Source organism: Microtus oregoni, unplaced genomic scaffold (assembly GCF_018167655.1).
Source record: "Microtus oregoni isolate MIOR12 unplaced genomic scaffold, Mior012 000028F_ref0000031, whole genome shotgun sequence".
Lineage (NCBI taxonomy): Eukaryota > Metazoa > Chordata > Mammalia > Rodentia > Cricetidae > Microtus > Microtus oregoni.
The window spans coordinates 4,708,075-4,721,849 of NW_024543087.1; the positions used below are offsets into that span (position 1 = coordinate 4,708,075).

Here is a 13,775-nt window from a genome sequence, read left to right on the forward strand (position 1 = left end):
ACTTACTAAGAATGAAGACTTCTGTTTGGGAAGTCGGGGTTCCCTGTCGCCTCCGCAAAGGGCTCCACTGAATGACTGCTGCTCCATCTTCTCTTGTGTCTATCACTGCTTCTGCCCAGGGCTGCTCCTCTAATCTCTGGGTCCACTGGGAGGACAGTCCATTTCAGAGGGGCTACTCCTCCCACAGACAAGCCGACGGACACGGTGTGGACACAGCACCTACTGTCTCAGGGTTTGTCTTGCGTTTGGGTGATGAGATGGCCGCCATGCTTTCTGTTCAGCCCCCCATCCTAGCGCCTGGGCCTGAGTGTGTCTCCTAGTAGGTGCTCTGTGCACACACGTTGACTGATTGCTGACAGCGGAGCCTGTGTATTTCTTGCTGGAGAGCTAGGGGATCACATGAATGGATTTTCAAATGTTTGTGCATCTTTGTGCACAGTACTTTTGCTCTGTTGTAGACCTCGGTCTATTTAGATCTATACTGTATGTGTGTGTGCATGTGCGCATGTGTGTGTGTGTGTTCATGTCTATATGTTCCTGTGGGGGCAACTATACACATATGTGTTTGTGAATGTCAGAGGTCAACATCACGTGTCTTCCTCAATCACTATCCACACTACTGCTTTTTTCTTTTATCGAAAATGAATTTTATCTCATGTAATATATCCTGATTACAATTTTTCCTCTCTACCCTTCCCAGCTTCTCCCCACTTTCCCTCCCATCCAGATCCACTCCTTTTCTGTCTCTCGTTAGAAAACAAACAGGCTTCTAAGGTATAGTAATGAAACATAACAAAATAAAATATAAAATAAAACAAAAACTATCACATTGGAGTTGGACAAGACAAACAAACAGAAGGAGAAGAGAAGGCACAAGAACCAGAGACCCACTTGTTCTCTCACACAGGAATCCCATAAGAACTCTAACAATACACACAGAGGACCTGGTGCAGACCCGTGCAGGCCCCTGTAGAGGCTGCCTCAGTCTCTGTGAGTTCCTATGAAATTTAAACACAATGAATTAGAGAGTCTTGTTTTCTTGATGTCCCCCATCTCCTCTGGTTCTTACACTCTTTCTGCCTCCTCTTACACAGGGTTCCCTGACTCAAGGGGAGGAATTTGTTTTTGTTTTTTTTTTGTTTTTTTTTTTTTTTGCTTTTTCGAGACAGGGTTTCTCTGTGGCTTTGGAGCCTGTCCTGGAACTAGCTCTGTAGACCAGGCTGGTCTCGAACTCACAGAGATCCGCCTGCCTCTGCCTCCCGAGTGCTGGGATTAAAGGCGTGCGCCACCATCGCCCGGCAAGGGGAGGAATTTGATAGAGACTGAGTGTCCCAAGGTCTGTCACTCTGTGAATAACGTCTGCCTGTGGAGGAAGCTTCTCTCTGTATTGTTCCCATCTGCTGCCGGAGGAAGCTTCTATGTTGATGGCTGAGCAAGGCACTCACCTATGAGTCTAATGGATCTACGTTACTCTTTTATCCAGCTGAATCTTGAGTTCACCAGTTCAGCTAGGCTGACTGGCCCGCAAACCACAGAAACCCTCCTGTCTGTCTCCCAGGTGCTGGGACTAGAGGTGCTCACCTCTGCACCCAGCTCTTTTTGTTTGGTTGGTTTTTTGTGGGTTTTCTTTCCAGATAGGGTTTCTCAGTAGTTATAGAGACAGTCCTGGAGCTCACTCTGCAGACCAGGCTGGCCTTGAACTCAGAGATCCACCTGCCTCTGCCTTCCGAGCACTAGGATTAAAGGCGTGCACTGCTACCATCCAGTATTGCACCGGTTTTCATTTGGGTGTTGGGGACTGAACTGAGTTCCTTACTCTTCTATGGCGAGCACTTTACCATCGAAGCTGTGACCCCATGCCCTGCCATGAAGAGTTTAAGTCTTCATCCTATCTCAGTCCCTAACCGCTAATTCCATAGAAGAAGGAGCCCACCCCCTTTCTCCACACACCCCCAAACCAGTTCAGGACCATGCCAAGCACAACTGGACTTCAGTAAGAGAAGGAGGATGATTGGTCAATCCAACGAATGTGTGAATTCTGGATTCATGAAACCATACTTAAGTGTTTCGGAGCCGGTAGGGACAACAGAGGCTGTCAGCTATCCCAAGACACAACAGATGGTTAACCAATGCGTGTCTGAGGCAGTGGACTGTGCCCTAAGTGAGGGAGGCTAGCTCCTCTTTGGGTCAAGAGTGAGGTTGTTCTTACTGTGAGTCCCAGTCAGAGCTAAGCCAAGAGAGACAGCAGGCCCGTGTCCAGGAAGAGTCCAGTCTATGGCTATGAGACAGACTAGAGATGACAGACTGACCTCTCCAATATGAGCCACTTAGATCAGGGGAGTACATTCAACTTAGGGACGACTGGAGGATGATCATAGCTGAGTAACTTATAAAAGGAAAGTCTTTGAAAGCAGCCTCCGGAGAGCTCCCCAAACTTGTACGATGACCTGATGCTTGTACCACAAGCTTGGTTTATAGTCAGGACTTCAGTTAGAAGGTGCCGAGAAGAGCAACCAGGACCTGAGACAGTGTCTGCTTTTCCACAGCTGCGGGTCTTCAAGCTGGCCAAGTCCTGGCCCACCCTGAACATGCTCATCAAGATCATCGGCAACTCAGTGGGGGCGCTGGGCAACCTGACCTTCATCCTGGCCATCATCGTCTTCATCTTCGCCCTGGTCGGAAAGCAGCTTCTCGGGGAGTACTACGGGTGCAAGGACGGCGTCGCTCTGTGGAAGGACGAGAAGCTTCGCTGGCACATGTGTGACTTCTTCCATTCCTTCCTCGTCATCTTCCGGATCCTGTGCGGGGAGTGGATTGAGAACATGTGGGTCTGCATGGAAGTCGGCGAGAAATCCATCTGCCTCATCTTGTTCTTGACTGTGATGGTGCTGGGGAACCTGGTGGTGAGTAGGGACCCCACAAAGGCTGAGTGACACCCCCACAGTGTTGGGGAGGCAGAGATGGGCGGATCCCCTAGGACTTGCTGACCAGCCTGCCTCGCCTACTTAGTGGGTTATTATTTATTTTGCAAGTGGAAGACTCTGACACAAAAACAAGGTATATTCCTTCTAAGGAATGGCCGCAGGAGTTGTCCTCAGACATCCACAGGCACACCCTCACACATACAGACATACAAACACTCTGGAATGATTGGAGGGCCTTCAGACTCATCAGAGTCATGTAGGACACACACTGGGCGTGTGCTTTCAGGGGACAACCTGGCTTTCCAGGAACAAGCCTGTAGACGAGGAGGAAAACCCCCCTCCAGCATTTTCCAGCTGAGTGACTCGGGACGGAAGAGTGGCTTTCTTAGGCCCTAATTTGCTTTAAACCAAGAAAGCAATGCTTATTCATGGGTGGATGGGCAGAATTAAATTACAGGGGGTGAAAGACATGGCTTTTCATCATGGAAAGGAAGTTTTTCCCTGGTCTGCAGTGCTCAAAGGAGAGTAAAGGGCTCTCCGCTTGGGTCTGAATGGTCACACTGTTTGAATCTGCTCTCAAGTTTAGGGGATGTCCCTCGGGAGAACCAATTAGTCCCAGCCCTCCTTCTCCACCCCATCTCCACCCCCTCTACCTGTGAGTGAATGTCTGTGCGCAGCCTCGGGCTCTGGGAGGGAGGTATGGTCTAAGAGCAGAACCTTGTCCTCTAGAAGTCAGTCAATTTGCCTCTGTCTTAAAGACTTGAGAAGGCTCCGCTGAGAGGATAAACACACGTTCACACTTGTCTGTTTCCCACCCTGCTCCCCGGGGACACACATGCCTTCTGCTAGTTCTTCGTGGCAGACCACCTAACGCACCACCCTCTGGTTGCTTCTTTGACATCAGCAGCACTGCCCCCTACTGTGGCGAGGAATCCTTGTCCTCACAAGGCAGGGTTCCCAAGACATCGCCAAACTCTCCTCATGGTACCCAGGGCATGCATTCTGCGAAGACATGAGTCTTCCAGGTGAGCAGGGACAGCCCAGGGCAGAGGAGGCCTGAGTGATCAAGACTCTGCCAGTGAGGTGCTGGAGAGCCTCTGTGGTGGCCCGTATTGATTGTAACTTGGTAGGAGCCACCTAGGACACACCTCTAGGTGTGCCCATGCAGGCATTTCCAGAGAGGTTTGACAGAGGAGGGAAGAGCCACCTGAATGCGGTGACACTATCTTCCATGCTAGCCAGCAACACTGAATAGGAGTAAGACCAAGGACCAGAATCCGTCTCTCTCTTTCTCGGCTTCCAATGCAAAGTGATGGATGTGCCTCCCCTTCCACACCTTCCCTTAGGTGCTCAACCTTTTCATCGCCTTGCTGCTGAACTCCTTCAGTGCTGACAATCTCACAGCCCCGGAGGATGATGGGGAGGTCAACAACTTGCAGGTAGCATTGGCCAGGATTCAGGCATTTGGCCATCGGTCCAGTCAGGCCATTTCCAGTTACTTCAGGAGCCACTGCTGGCTCCTCTGGCCAAAGGTGGAGCCCCAGCTCGGGGTAAAACCCTCCCTCCCCAACTCCAAAGCTGAGAACCACATTGCTGCTGATGCCGTCAACAATGCAGTGGGGAGCCCAGCAAAGCCAGCTCTCAACGGCCCCAAGGAAGACCACAGGGACTTCATCACCGATGCTAACGTGTGGGTCTCAGTCCCCATTGCCGAGGGAGAATCTGATCTCGAGGAGCTCGAGGAAGACATTGAACAGAATTCTCAGAGCTCTTGGAAGGAAGAGAGCCCCAAAGGAGAGGTAAGTGTTCCTCAGTGGGCAGACAGCCGCAGGAAGTGGGCGGAGCCTTAGCAGAGAGTGGCCCTAGGCAGAAGAGAAATGTTAGTGACTGTTAGTCACTTTTCCCATCACTCTGACAACATATCTGATAGAAGCAGCTTAAAGGGAGAAGAAGAACTCGTTTTGTCACCTGGTCTGAAGGTCTGCTCCGTCATGGATGGATGACATAGTCACATTGGGTCACAGCTGGGGAACAGAGATGAAGGCTGGTGTCTCTTCTTTATTCAGCCCAGGACCCCAGTCTACAGGGATACTGCCCACATTCAGGGTAGGGCTTTCCTTCTCAAAGACACACCTATAGGTGTGTTTCCATGGTGATTCGAAATCCAGCCAAGTAAACAAGGAAGATTAACCCTCTGAGAGGCTCTCCAACATCAGGGTGGCAGTACGCTGAGCTCCTGGCAACCCAGGCTTAGGCAGCCCTGCCAAACAGAAACTGAAACCATGCCCTGCATTCCAGAGGAGGCACTACTTCACCTCAGCGAGGAGAAAGCTTCAGCATCCTTAGGAAGACAAATGGGGGCAGGGGCAGGTGAGCCCAGACCACTCCAAGGCGCTTTCCATTACAAATCTTTCACGTATGATGCCCTCACTCCAGCAACCTGTGCTCTTCCATGAGTGGCTAAGGGTATGCCGCAGAACCAGGTGTCATCAGAACACAGGCTCAGCTCAGCTCCTCCTCCTGGCTGTTCTGACACCTTTACAGAGTTCTTCCAGACAAGAGATGTCGGGAGGAAATGTTCAGAACCAAAGACTTTAAGGCACCCTGATGCCTTCTGATAACGCACAGGGTCCTAGTGCCATAAGCTGGTACCTCAGTGACCCGGGGCATCCATTGTGTTCCACGAGGGGTACAGGGGGCCCCCGAGCATCCCCAGGGACACACAGCGCTGCTGGCCAGGCCACTAGAGCTATGCCTGGTGTCCACAGCTCTCCCATCGCCTTCCTCCCCCGCAGTTGTCATCTATACCCAGCAGCTGCTGCTATCAACTATCATTTTCTAGATTCCTTTGTCTGAGTGACAGCCGAGGCCACAGTGTCACCTCCCGGGAGTGAGGGACATGAACTCTCTGATGGTTGTCTGCCACTCAAGCGCATGTTCAGTTAGTTTGGAGTCCGTGGGGTGAGCGTGCTCAGATGACCTTAGTTCGTGACCAGCTTGACTTCTGGCAAGGTACTGAGGGCCGTGGCTGTTATTGTGGAACCAAATCTCCTACAATGTACTTAAAAATGTATTAATATATTTAGTGATCAAAAGAACGAAATGAAGTGAATCTCACCTTCTTGATTTTACAGAAGGAACAAAAAAGATCAGAAAAATTAGATATATTTTCTAAGGTCATACAGATGCAGATGGAGCCAGGAGTTACATACACCCCCATGCTTACTTCACACACATGTACACATGTGTGTGAGGTGCTTGTGTGAGGGCCTCAGCTCTGGAGGCCTGTCAGCTGCCAAAGCTCTTCAGATTCGGAAATGAGCAATGGAAATTAACTCAGTTACCCAGATGGACCCTCTCTCACCAGCAGGCACAGCTGCCGGAAGAACAAAGGCACGAAGGCCTTGAAGTGCCTAAGAGCCCAGGCTCTGGGATGTCCTCGGAGGACCTGGCTCCGTACCTGGGTGACAGATGGAAGGGTGACTGCACCCCTCAGGTCCCTGCTGAGGTAGGTATGTGCGCTCCCTGGAGAGGCTCGACAGAATGGATACTCTTGGAGGATGGGGGCAGGACCAGAGGTGCATCCCAACCACAGGGCCTCCTCCTCCAGACTCTGGTTAATCACACGTGATGCTATGCAGCTGAACCTCACCCCAGCTGTAAGGATGGGACGAGAGAGTGTGGCTCCCCCCCAGGCTGCGGGACCCAGGGCCAGCTCCTGCCCCCTAAACCTCTGCATTTTCGTTCTATAGAACTGCATGGCAGTGCCTATTTGGTAAGGTTATTTGGAAGCTTAAATGAGATACTGCTCATCAAATGTTCAGTTCTTGTCTGAAATGGAGTAAGTGCCCAGAAAATGACAGCCAAGAGAAAGAAAGGAACAAAGGCAGCGAACAAAGAGAGTCAAGTAATCTTTCGGAGACAACAGCCAGAGTCGAGGTGTTTCCTGGGCGAGAGAGTCTTCCTGGGGGGCGCTCCCTCTTTCCTTTGTCCGCATCATTCTCTCTAGCCTAAAACAGCCTGGGGTGGAGGGAGGCTGTCTCCAGGTGCGTGGTAAGCTGACAGCCTCACAGAAACCAAGCAGGGAGGACACTCAGCCGTGGGATGCGGGAGGAGGTAAAAATAAACCATGGAGTCACCTACAAAGCCTGGGGGAAAGGCTTGTGGAGAGAGCTACCTGTGAAGAGGCGGTGTCTCTGGCGAGGAAGATGGTTTAGCTGGTACCGCACTTGGTGGGCATGCAGAGAACCTGACTCTGTATCCGCAGCCCCCAAGTAAAGAGCTGGGCACGCTAGTCCACTCCTATAATCTCAGTGTTGTGCAGGGGGAGGGGCAGGAGGATCCCTGGTGTTTGGTGGTCCTCCAGTCTAGGCAAGTCAGCGAACTCCACGTTCAGTGGGAGATCCTGCCTAGAAAGTAGGAGGGAGCAGCTGAGGAAGATGGCTGACTTGAGCCTCGGGCTTTCCCGCAAGCACGCACGTCAGTGCTCATGCGCCTCCACACACGGTCACACACACACACAAGCACCAGAACTTTAGAGTTTTCACTGCCACTGTAGGGAACTCAAGACTTTAACTTCACACCTCACCCCCAAGTGCAGCTGTGTGACAGCCACTGGACCAGGCCAAGATAAGGCAAACACAATTCACCCACACACACGCTTATCGAGCCCTTCGGCGTGAGGAATGTCAGCGACTGGCTTTGAGCCCAGGCAAGGCTGACCACAGCAGACTAAGATAAGAAGGGCATGGGCTGCGATGGGGTTTGGGGGCCCTGGACACAAGCCGTTTAGTCCCTGGTGGCTGAGGGTTGTCACATTCTGCCTGTGGGTATCATGCCCTTTCTAAATTGATCTATGGACCACCTGGCTAGCTTTCCCTCCTCTGTGCTTTCGCACATAACTTCTGGGTGTATGTTTGAATTCTGTTTTTGTTTTCTTGGCCATAACCCTGGCCAGGCAGGGAGGGGCTATCGGTGACAGATGGGGACCCACCCTCCCATTTGGCTCCATTAGCCAAGTGATCAGGTTCACTAACAGGAGAGCTGCTCTGCCTCCTAATTGAATTCGTCTGGAGACATTACAGGCCAGTGCCGCTGGGAGGACAGCAGGGCCCCACAACACAGCTCCCCGATTAAATATTCAAGTGCATTGAAAGCTGAGCATCTTTATGGGTGTAATTACAGTGTCTCGGGCCATTGCCAGCTCTCCATCAGGCCCCAGCTAAGCCACAGGGCTCCGCACGGAGCATCCGTGTCCTGGCCTTTCTGCTGAGTCCCAAGCCAAGGCAGTTGACAGCAGAGCCTGGGCCCTGAGGGGGCTAACCTTGCAAGGGACAGGTGTCCCAGGTTCCTCAAAGAGCCACCTTCACTGCCCTGCGCCTCTGCCCCACAGGGAGAGGACGACACAAGCTCTTCTGAGGGCAGCACAGTGGACTGCCCGGATCCAGAGGCAATCCTCAGGAAGATCCCTGAGCTGGCAGACGAGCTGGATCAGCCAGATGACTGCTTCACAGAAGGTATAAGGAGCATGGACCTCTGTTCGCATTGATCAGGTTTAGAGTCCCGCCCCAGCTCTCACCTCAGCGCCTGTGTGAGCAGAACCATGAACCAGCATCCAGGGGAACCAAACAAACAGGCTCGCTCCAGGCCTGAGGCACCTGTGCCAGACACAAGTACTGTCTATGCCACAAAGATAGACTCGGTGTACCGTCCGCCCTCCTCCCCCTTGGGTACACCTTGTGTACCAGCTCTCTTGAGTTTGAAAGGGTATCACTCTGAACTGGTTGGAGATGTGAAGAACCACAGGAGGGAGGGCCACGGGGTGTCTGCTCTGTTACATCTTCGGTGTCGTTCTGAAAAGTGGGGCTTGTGCTGATTCACTTCCCCCCTTGGCATTTACAAAAGCGAGGCACACTACAGTCTCCATAGACACTCACATGACAGATGAATACACAAATACTTCCTATCACGAAGGTAGTTGTGGCCTCAGTAACTTTAAATAAGTAGGAATTATGGGGAACCACGTTTCATTGAGTCCCTGCTTCCATTTGAACTGGGTTAAGCTGGACCCAGACCCTGCCCCAGACATGTGGCTCTCCAGGTCCAGCACGGGTAAGGCTGTAGCCTCCCAGGTACCATCAGATTCAGGACTCACTGTTTGTCAGTCTTCGAAGGGTTGTGTGGGCATGAGGATGGGGACCACCAGGTTCATTTATAAAAAGGAAGAAGCCTTGGGAAAGCATCTGAATGGTAAGGCCAGCATGGGAGGAGCACCTAATGAGCTAGACTGAAAGGGGAGGACCACTCCAGGAAAGGAGTCTTCCCCATGGAGCATAACGGGCTTTCCCAGCAGGCCAGAACGCTGTCATCCTGCTGGACTATCCCTCGTGATATAGTCCAGTTCCCCTCCAGTATTATGATCACACACCATGACTAAAAGCAACTGAGGGAAGGAAAGGATTTATTTGGCTTCTAAGTCACCGTCACCCTTGAGAGAAGTCAGAGTAGGGAACTCAAGCAGGAACGTGAAGCATGCTGTGTGTGCTTACCCACAGGTTCACTCTTAGCTAGCTTTCTTACAGAGTCCAGGACCGGCTGCCTAGGGGATGGTGCTGCCCACAGTGGGCGGAGCCCTCCAACATCAATTAGCAGTCACGACAATACAGATACACCCATAAGGCTACTGATGTGTCGAATTGACAGTTGGAGCTAACTAGGACCCTGTCCACCACCTCTCCCTCCAGGCTGCACTCGCCACTGCCCCTGCTGCAAAGTGAATACCAGTAAGTTTCCGTGGGCCACGGGCTGGCAGTTGCGGAAGACCTGCTACCGCATCGTGGAGCACAGCTGGTTCGAGAGTTTCATCATCTTCATGATCCTGCTCAGCAGTGGAGCGCTGGTAAGGGAAACTAGGGTCCCGGGCTCAATGGCCTCCAGCTGGGCGCTGGGAAGGGAAACCGGGGTCCCCGGGCTCCGTGGCCTCCAGCTGGGCGCTGGGAAGGGAAACCGGGGTCCCCGGGCTCCGTGGCCTCCAGCTGGGTGCTGGGAAGGGAAACCTGGGTTCCCGGGCTCAATGGCCTCCAGCTGGGCGCTGGTAAGGGAAACCGGACACCCACCGGTTTAGTGGCCTCCAGCTGGGTTGGGCTTTCATCTAAAGACCTTAGAGCTGCCTCGGTGGGGCTGCCCCCAAGACTTGAGCAAAAAATCCCCAGGCCACAGATGGTGGGAAAGCTTTCCCCAGTACACCACATGGGAGGTATTCAGTATGCCCCTCCCATAGCATTCTAAACCTAGATACAAGCTTTTCCAGCAATGATTGCATGCCTCCCACTTTATAGATGGAAAACTAAGACTCAGATGGTTGGAGGACTCTCCCACTGCCACCAGCTAGAAAGCAGCAGTACCTAACTTTACCCATAAAGGATCCCCAAACCCTTAGCTTTCTACCCCCTGGTCTTCCAAACACTGGCTTTTTCGGAAGACCAAGTTCAACTTCCCCTTCTTAGCAAACCACGTGCCCGCTGATTCTTCGGTCTCACAGTCTTCTCAGGCATCATTTTCTCTAGTCCAGTCGTCTGGAGTGTGGAAACACGGGTCCAGTTGACAGAACCCGAGAGCTTGCATTTCCGACAAGCTGCAGGCTGATACAGACACGGGCAGCTGACAGCCATTGAACAGCAGGGTTTTAGGGAATAGAAACTTGTGGGGCTCTGCAATACTCCAGAGGCTGCTGGCCAAATGCTGGACCCTGAAGACAAGGGAAAGTGCCCAGTCTAATTAAGCCAAGTGGACACAGGCATTGGAAGGGACTTACTGTTCCCATTTAGCCAATACTTTGACACACGAAAATGCTGGTGTCAGAGACTCAGATGGGGTCCAAGCTAATCTGCCTTCCTCAGCACCCACAGCTTCTGTCTTCCCATGGGCCTGCCCCAAAAGGTGCCCTTCTTTGTTCTCTGTACCCTGCTGCTGCTCCCTTCTCTCTTCTCCTCTCTCTCTACAGTCTAGTGCCAAGCTCCCCATTCCCAGGGGAGCACTCAAATCCTGAAGCAGCATTCTGCCTCAGTCCCACCCCCAGCAGCTTCCCTCGCTCCCTATCTCCTTTCCTATGGGACCAAACAGACACCAAATTTAGTCTTCTTTATGCTTTTGCTTTGAGTGCTTAAAAAAAAGCAACATGGATTTTCATCTGACAAAGTGAAGTGAGAAAAAGGAACTTGGAAATTATAGAAAAAGATAAAGGAAAAAATCCACCATTTTCCTGTCACTCAAAGAGAAACTCACTTTGAAAACACTTTGGTGTGGCTCTTCCCAGCTTTCTTATACACAGAACATATAAATATTCTAAAAAATAAATGTATGTATGTGTTCTATGGTTTCTCAAGAAATTTCTTCAGGAAATATGCTCATACAAACTCATTTAACAGCCACAACATACTTCATTATAGGAACGTGCCCCTCATTTACTCAGTTGGTGCCTACATTCACACCTCACATGGACCACACATCTTCCTTGTTGGAAATTTTAAATGAAAATCAGAAATAATGAATGACTGTCAGAAATACTGAGTGGTTTCAGAGCTGTGGAATAATCACCGGAGATGTTGAATGGCTATCAGAGTTATTGAATGGCGGTTGGAGATTTTGAATGACTATTACAGATGTTGAATGATGATCAGAGGTATTTAATGATTGCTAAGAATATTGAATACTAGACAAAGCTATTGAGTAATGGTTGGAGACACTGACTGTTGGCGATTTTTGAATGCCTACCTGGCTTAGGTTTGGTCTGAGATCCAGAGGTTGGAGCCATGTCTCTTGATCCAGCAGTTTGTTGGGGCTTACTTGTGGATGAAGCAGAGGAGGACAGCAGGGTGTCAGGGAAAGCAGCTGAGAGATGATGTCCAGCCTCAGCTGATTGCACAGGAGCCCTCACTACTGGGGGCACCATAGAGTTGCCCCACATGGAGGCAAACTGGGGACCAACGCCAATGGCTAGTACTGTCCCAGAGGTGGGGATCTAACCTAGGAAGCACTTCCCAAAATGGACTCAGTTTGATCCATGCCATAGAACTGCTACCAGCAGCTGGGTGTTGACGCCTCATGCAGAGAATCATGTGGACACTGAGAGCACCCAGCGTCTTTAGTGTGTCTTTAAAGCTAGGTTGACTCACTACCTGACAGCCCTTTGGCTCCCAAACATGGGCTGTTGTTTCACTCCTACCAGTCATTCCAGAGAGTGAATCCCCAGCAGACACACCAACACTGGGGCCGTCTTTATCTCTGGTGGAAGGAAAAGTTGGCACCTCTTTTTAACTTGAATTTCCTTGATTACCTGTGAGATGGAACACTCATTTTCAGAAGTTTCTTGCTGATTCTTTTCTTTCTCGTGGACTGCCTGTGGTCATCCTTCTGTGCTTTTATTTTTAAAATAAGTCACTGCGAATATCCCTTTGGTTTGCTTCCAAAATCTAACCCAAGGTTCCTTTTCTCACTTCTACCCAACAGCCCTACGGGGCACCAGGACTGCGTGTCCCTGTGTGCTGCGACGTGTTAGTTCCTATCCCACAGTGCATCCTCCACGGTCCACTTAATCCTCAGAGCAAAGAAAAGAAACTTGGCCACGAGGACTACTAAGGCTATTCCCCAGAGGCCATGGGTAGGGCTGGCTGGTCCTGCGGTGGGTCAGGACCCCACTGCTATGGGCCATTCTTCTCTCTTCCCTGCAGGCCTTTGAGGATAACTACCTGGATCAAAAGCCCCGAGTGAAGGCTATGCTGGAGTACACCGACAGAGTGTTCACCTTCATCTTTGTGTTGGAGATGCTGCTCAAGTGGGTAGCTTATGGCTTCAAAAGATATTTCACCAATGCCTGGTGCTGGCTGGACTTCCTCATTGTGAATGTGAGTGGCTCTAGGCACTCCGTGGGGGTGGAGCTGGGGATCTCACCATGCACGGGTGCCGTAGCTGGTACCGATGTGGCTCTCACAATGGTCTCTATGGGGCTGCTTTGAGCACTGAGTTAGAAGTCAGGATAACTTTGCATGTCAGTGAATGGTGAGCCCTGACCGGGAAGCTCACAGTTTGTACACTGTTGTGACCTCAGGTGAAGCTGCAGGCCTGGAGACTCTGTCAGGTTAACTGCTGCAGCCTTCTGCCTTCATATCTAAAGCAAGATGGCACAGGCACCCAGGCTGCCCTGAATTCTCACCCCTTGCCGGGGCTCTGGACCTCAGGGCCTTGTGGTCTACAAAAAGAAGCTGCCTGCTAACTGCATGGTCTCCAGTCCCGGCTGTGCTGTATATCCCATGGAGCTTTAAAAACACCCTGGGCAAGCAGGACACTGGGAGGGTCTGGTCTTCTTGTCTGAGGCAAGCTCCAGGCAGTAATTTGTAGATGGTTCCAGTCATTGCCCAGGTGCAGCTGTGGTTGTGAACCTCTGGGCCGAGAGCACCGGCTCCTCTCTGACACCAAAAGCAGCGGCAGGGTCTGCTGGAGCTTATACATGGGGACTCTGCTAAGCTCACTGCTAACCTCTGCGTCAGCAGATCGGCCATGTGTACCCCACACATTCTGCCATCACTCCACATCTTAACTACTCCACTGCCCTGCCCCCTGTGAAAATCTCCTTGGCTTTTCAAGATAGCAGCCTGTGTTTCTTGCTCGCTGATGTCTAGATGGGGGTTTTTGTGAGCAGGGCAAGCCCTTTTGTCTCTGTCTCCCTCCACCCGCAGCCACCTGCACCAGGGTCATGCACACCAGAGATGTCAGGAAACATGTCTGTGTCTGCTATGTGCCTCCTGAAGCTAGCTGGGGTCCAGTGCAGAATATTCTGTCTAGCCTTGTTGATGG

General features: G+C 51.4%; 1 protein-coding gene across 2 annotated transcripts in view; it reads left to right on the forward strand.

Annotated features, from left to right (window-relative positions):
• The window catches only part of Scn10a (sodium voltage-gated channel alpha subunit 10), a 95,263-nt gene that overhangs the window by 61,828 nt on the left and 19,660 nt on the right, over positions 1-13,775 (forward strand). Inside the window, exons 15-20 of one of the 2 annotated variants that reach the window (XM_041676945.1) lie at positions 2,547-2,903; positions 4,271-4,723; positions 6,292-6,432; positions 8,317-8,440; positions 9,668-9,822; positions 12,653-12,826. In XM_041676945.1, coding sequence (XP_041532879.1) covers positions 2,547-2,903; positions 4,271-4,723; positions 6,292-6,432; positions 8,317-8,440; positions 9,668-9,822; positions 12,653-12,826 — 1,404 coding nt within the window. The remainder of the gene's footprint in view (positions 1-2,546; positions 2,904-4,270; positions 4,724-6,291; positions 6,433-8,316; positions 8,441-9,667; positions 9,823-12,652; positions 12,827-13,775) is intronic. The other variant, XM_041676946.1, reaches the window with a different exon arrangement.